The following is a 6,000-nucleotide window of genomic DNA, read 5'->3' on the forward strand; positions in this document are numbered from 1 at the left end:
GAGACACAGTCCTGAGGAGGGTGTGGCCTGGGTAATCTTTTCTGCAGGGCACTTTGAAGCTTGTGTACCTCTGAGTCAGCCATCTACATCTGGAAGTTTATCCCCAGGCTATAAAATCAGATGATTTCTTACTCTCTACGGCCAGAATCATGCAGGTTACAACTTCTAACAGCAGGTGGTGGGTCTGTGACTTGAATTTATTTCCATTTTGGGGGGCTTTTCTCTGTTTTCCCAACTTTCTATCATAAGCACATTTGGATACCAAAAATTCAAGAATTTTAAGAATAGAAAAGTCTATACTGGCTGCAGGTAGGCTCATTAGGGTAACCTGTTATTCTGGGTCCCCAGGCCCCTTGAAGCCACTATCAGAAATGTTGTGAATTCAAACTATATTTTCAAAAATTTTTAACGTTTATTTATTTTGAGAGAGAGAGATAGAGCACAAGCAGGAGAGAGACAGAGGGAGACACAGAATCTGAAGCAGCTCCAGGCTCTGAGCTGTCAGCACAGAGCCTGACACGGGGCTTGAACTCATGAACCGTGAGATCATGACCCGAGCCGAAGTTGGAAGCTCAACCGACTGAGCCACGCAGGTGCCCCCAAACTCTTTTTTGACTAAATTTGTAATTCCTTCTAAGGACTTGGAAAATGTCTTTGCTAGTTTATTTGAAAACATTCTAGCCGACAGAGAAACCAGATGGCTAGGTAATAGTTACAGAATATAAAAATTAAATGCTACCTAACTCTGGGCTTCTAACTTTTTGTAAGTGAATTATACTTTAAGCCCAAACGCTGGATTTATTGTCACCCATTTGAGCCTGACATCTTACTTCATAACCAGCAGCTGCCGGGCACTCTGGCAGTCACAAAAATAAGTGCAAATGAACAGGAGTCTTCAAGGCAGGCGCTAACGACTGTACACACACACACTCAAGTTGTGTTACGCCATAAAACAGACAAGTGAGGGACTTCTTTGTGGACGAAGGCGGGTTTTTTTGTGAAATCGCCCGGCTGTTGTGGTGAGTCTGGTTCCTGGTGGTCTCTGACCGCCTGCAATGTCATCACACCCAGCCTTTTCCTGAACCCCTGGCTCTCGTTCATTCCCCTCTGCCCCAATTTTCAGACTCCCCCAGCTGCTGCTGTTGGCAGTTTAATCTCTCCGATCAAATCTTGTAACAGCTTCTCGAATTTCTTCCTCCAGCGGCTGTCAGCCACCCCAGCTGCTCTTGTATATCTTTTTCATCCCGCTCACCAAAATGTCAGGCCTTCCGTCTAGCTGTTTGGCCCCGGAGTTCAAGTTGACTGATGTGCTTATTAGCAACGGTATTTCTGCATTAATTATGCTGGTGGAAACCTTGACGCAGTGATACACTTAGAAGCACGCATCTGTAATAGAACAAATGTTCTCACGCTATGTGCACACATTGGCAGAGACTCCATAAACCTCCAAATACCTGAAGTCAAAGCAAAATTGCCAGATAAGATGGTAAATGGGGCAGGTCCACAGAAGCTGGACTGCCTTTGTTGACGTTGTACCGAATGGATTAACGTGTTACACTTTGCAAGCGTTGATGTAAGCCATACATGTCTACTTTCAGTGTTCTCCATTTTAGACTGACTGTTCTATCTTTGTTGCTATTTACTATTGCGGTTTTTGAAAAGCCGCTGCTGTGTAAGTCGAGCTGGTTTACATTTCCTGGTTGTTCGTAGGGTACAACCCAACACCTGCATTTTACGGTTTATTGGTGCAACGAGAGACTCCGTTACCTACTAAAGCTTGTGTGGAGCAAAGGAGATGGCACCATCCGCCCCGGACGTCCCTCGATGAAGCTGCAGGAGGAAACAGTTGAAGAAAAAAGAATGCCTTCACGAAAGGCATTTTTTTCCTTTAGAGGAAAAAAATCAGAGCACAATTTTTCCAGTTTGCCTTGTAATCTCAGAAACTACGCTTTGCATAATGTTGGCATGACTTCCTGTATAATCGTTCGCGATTACCCTCTTACTGAAATTGGCTCTAAATTCTCTCTAAACTAGTCAACGTGGTAACATTTCAGCAATTCTTTTAGCTCTTACATCGAAATCTCATAACATGTAAACCCTTTGGTCAGTTTATTAATATCTGCTGTTTGTCTCTTTCTAGCATCTCTCAAGGACCTCAGCAAGAATAAAAAAGTGGTTCCGTTTCCTGGTAAGAGAGTGAATTATTGACGATCATTTATGGGGAGTGTACGACACGTGCAGGTGGCTGCTCTGGGCTCACTTTGTCCATTTGTGAGTTTCCCCTTTGAAAATGTGCGAAGTAGGTCACTTCAGACATTGCCCCAGCCCGGCCTGGCATCTGCGGCCATCCGTTTGCAGGTAGCCTTCCGCTTGTATTACGTGGCTTTGAACAAATGCCTTAACTCTTTCATGGCGAAGCAGGGACCCCTCTGAGCCATATTTTATATGGCGCAGTTTTGAGGGGAGTTGACAAGTGGAAGTTTTGACGTCACTGTAGGGCGGTGCTGTCTGTCAGCTCACAGTTCATGCGCTTGTTTTAATATTTTACTGCACACCCTTGGGTATGTTGGGAAAAAAAAGAAGTAGAGAAGAGGAAAAACAAAACTCCTGAAACTTGTGACGAGAAGTACGGGTTTCAGACAGGAGACTTCAGACAGATAAGCGCACTGAAGGGACCCATTTGTAGCCGTATTTAGAGGTCTCCTGGATCAGAGGTTTAGTTCTGGAGGAAGATATAGCACGTGTACGTGACACTAGCAATATCCCACAGGCGATTGCATTTGAAAGGCAAGGAGGGCTCAGGGGGTTTTGAAAAATGTTTTATTATGTATTAATATAACACATATAGTGTTTTATGTTATATTAATATTTAATGTAATTTTATATTACATTTTATGGTAACGCATTACTCATAAACGTGCTTTAATATCTTAATTCTATTTTTAATCTTGCACTCGAATGTTCTCTGTTTTTAGGAACACTTTGTGTGTAGGGTTAGGGGGTAGCTGGTTGATTCATTATTTATTGCATTACTCTTTCATTTATCCAACACGTTCTGAGTACCTGCTGCCTGTGGGGTTGAGCTGGGTGCTGGAGAACAAAGATGAGTGAGGTGGTCCGTGGCGGCCAGTGGGGGCGGGCGGGCTGTGAGCGGGGATCGCACCCACTGGCGGGCGGGAGCATGCAGGAGGGCGCAGAGCCTGCAAGCCTCCTGGGGTTTGCAAAGGGCGGCCTCCCCTGTGCAGCCCTCACCGCCTCTGCCGGTCCTTTGTCACACAGTCATGTTACCGTCTTAGTCCCCCGCCCTCCCTTTGCCGTTTAAACTTGCACGTGATCACGAGGAGTATCATATCACGGGTCCATCAATGTTAACAGCTCACTGCTTCCATTCACTGATCTCCATAATCCTACATTTTTAAGATTCATACTTTTACCCCTATTTTTCAAGAAAGAAAGAACTGAACCCCAGAAAGGGGAAGGCGACTTGTCCAGTATTATTGTTAAAGTTGGTGGGGGGTGGTGGGGGCAGGACTCCCACCCAGAGGAGCTGCCGGTTTTACGCGGGGTACTTGCTGGGTGCCGAGGGGTGCATGTGAGTGAAGCTCGGTTTTGCTGTCCCCGAGGGGCTTCTCGACACCGGGGTTGGGGGCGGATGCATAAGCGGAGGTGGGTGGGTACCGGGGAAGGTCCCTGAAGGAGAACAGTGGTCTGTCTGGGCCCGGGAGGGGCTGCAGGGACTTAAAGATGGCGTGACAAAGGAGAGGACAGCTCGGCGGGGCGTGGATGGCCCGTGGGGAGCCGCCAAGCAGGGGAGGAGGGCCCGCAGGTGCCGTGGGTGCAGTGGTGGCCACAGGCAGTGGGTGCAGGGGCCCGCAGTCCACACAAGGCACATGCGCAGGAGTGCTGGGGGCAGGAGGTGGCTGTGCCTTTCGGTTGGTTTTAGGTCCTGCAGGGTAGGCTGGGACCAGTAAGGGCCGAGTGTCGGGGGCTTTGCACAGAGATTCTTTCTGGATCGTGCAAGGTGTAGCGAGGGCTGGAGGCTCCCCTGGGTGACTCTCCCCAGCGGTGACACGGGCCCTTGGTTTGGGCGTGCCTCCATCTCCCACACATGGCGTGGTTTGCAGGGGGAGGAGGCTGCCTCAGACAGTCGCCTTCTCAGCCCAGAGTGGCCGGCATCTCCTCTCACAGCCCTTTGGTCAGAATGGGCGTCTGGCCTCTTGTGGAGCCCTCAGTCTGGAAGGGTCTCTGGCGGCTCCACCTGAGGGATGGGGGAGGGGATCCGGTCTGGCGGCCACTGGCATCACTGCTGCTGCCTCCTGTGTCATTCTGAGGGTTTGGGGCTTTGTCCTGGAGGTGTGTCACAGCAGGCGGGTGACATGATCACATTGATGTTTAAGATAATGACATGGACATCAGGGGGAGAAGGACAAGGTGACAATATTACCTTCAGTCACAATATTCTGTGATGGAGTCCTGGACAAGATAGGGCCACAGAGCGGGGACAGCATCCCGGGAGGTGACGGAGGCCTGGACGGGACTGGGCCCCAGAGAAAGGGCTTTGCAGGAAGATTTCTGGATTTGACCATATTGACAGAACTTGGCCACAGGTTGGACGTGAGGGGTGAGGGTGAAGTCAGAGGTTCTGGGTTGGGGCCTTGTTCTTGCTTCCATGAAGGAGAGAAAGAGCAGTTTTTCGGGGAAGGCCACAGGCAAGCACGTGGGCAGACACACCTGGCGTCTCGGGGCCGCTGTGAGGCCTCTCACTGAAGGCGCCCGTCCACAGGTAAATTCAAGCAGGGGTGTTTTCGGTGTCCAGGCGTTCGGTGCCCGGTGTCACGTTTCACTATAGGAACCGATGGTATCGTCACCGACAGACATGGTTTGGGAAGTGATAGGTTCGTCTTCTTTCTGCTTCTATGGGTTGTTTTCATGTGTTGGTGCCTCTTCTGGAGAAAGATGGTGGCTCTGGATTCTCCTGCACTTTGATTCTTCCTTTTTGATTTTACTAAAAGTGCCTTCTTTCTATTAGTGACTCAGAAAAAGCAGGAGTCTTTCCTATGGTTTTTCAATTTTTAAGCAACTAGTTATTATATCTACTTAATTAATATTTGTTAGCATATCGTTTATACTTGCTTCCCTTAACCTTCTCTGATACTAGTACATCCTATTTTATGCTTATTTAAGATCCTATCTCCAAGCAAGAATAAAAGTGATAATGTATGTAAAGCACATTATTGTAAGTTTAATAGCCCATGTGAGAATTATTTTTATTAACATTATCACTATCTATGAAATTGATGATACAGTAGCCATGTTTGTTATTTTATGATTTATTTCACTTGAATTAGATGGCTACTATGCTTATTGGTGATTTTGTTTTATTTTGTTTACTGAAAACAAGAAAAAGAACCATATGACATTCTAGAGGGAAAAATCACACCTGTACTTCTAGAAACCCCAGTAAGAATAGAAGACCAAAGAGAGCCACCAATGGAACAGCAGTCACTAGAAGAATCATCATCAAGACAATCAGAAGAAGAACCTGAGGAACAAGAATTACTTGACCAGTCATCCGGGGGACAGTCATCCCGAGAGCAGATACCCGACAAACGAGAATCATCTACACAGCCATCATTGGGGCAAAAAGAGATGACCCACGGAGGAAAAACTGAAGAACAGATACCATGAAAACAAAATATCAGCCATGTTGGAAAGAGGAACAGTCAGAAGCTAGAAAGGATCATAAGGCAAATGAAAATAAAGTCAGACATTTATTTCACAGGATGCTGAAGAGGTATGCTGGCACAATATTAAAATTGTGCATTTCATATTTTGGTGGCCAAAGTTTAAAAAAGTGATTAAGACTAAATTCGTCTGGAATTCCTTCCCTTGTTCCCTGAATTTTAGTAAAGCTGGGAGGGGAGGGAAGTGATTAGTGAGATGTGATGTGTATCACCGCCTGGCTCACCCCTTCACTTCTTAGAGCATCCGTCTGTATCT

The 6,000-nt window shown here is 47.0% G+C and overlaps 1 protein-coding gene across 5 annotated transcripts in view; it reads left to right on the forward strand.

Moving 5' to 3' along the window:
- DCDC2C (doublecortin domain containing 2C) overlaps nt 1-5,790 on the forward strand; it is a 79,889-nt gene extending 74,099 nt beyond the window's left edge. For 2 of the 5 annotated variants that reach the window (XM_039257369.1, XM_039257371.1), the window contains 2 exons: nt 2,141-2,188; nt 5,402-5,491. In XM_039257369.1, the coding sequence (XP_039113300.1) occupies nt 2,141-2,188; nt 5,402-5,425 (72 nt within the window). In that variant the 3' untranslated portion in view covers nt 5,426-5,491. Of the gene's footprint in view, nt 1-2,140; nt 2,189-5,401 lie in introns of all 5 variants that reach the window. The other 3 variants (XM_039257367.1, XM_039257368.1, XM_039257370.1) reach the window with 3 other exon arrangements.
- Nucleotides 5,791-6,000: the final 210 nt, after the last annotated feature.

This window comes from Hyaena hyaena, unplaced genomic scaffold (genome assembly GCF_003009895.1).
Source record: "Hyaena hyaena isolate Hyena2069 unplaced genomic scaffold, ASM300989v1 scaffold_612, whole genome shotgun sequence".
Lineage (NCBI taxonomy): Eukaryota > Metazoa > Chordata > Mammalia > Carnivora > Hyaenidae > Hyaena > Hyaena hyaena.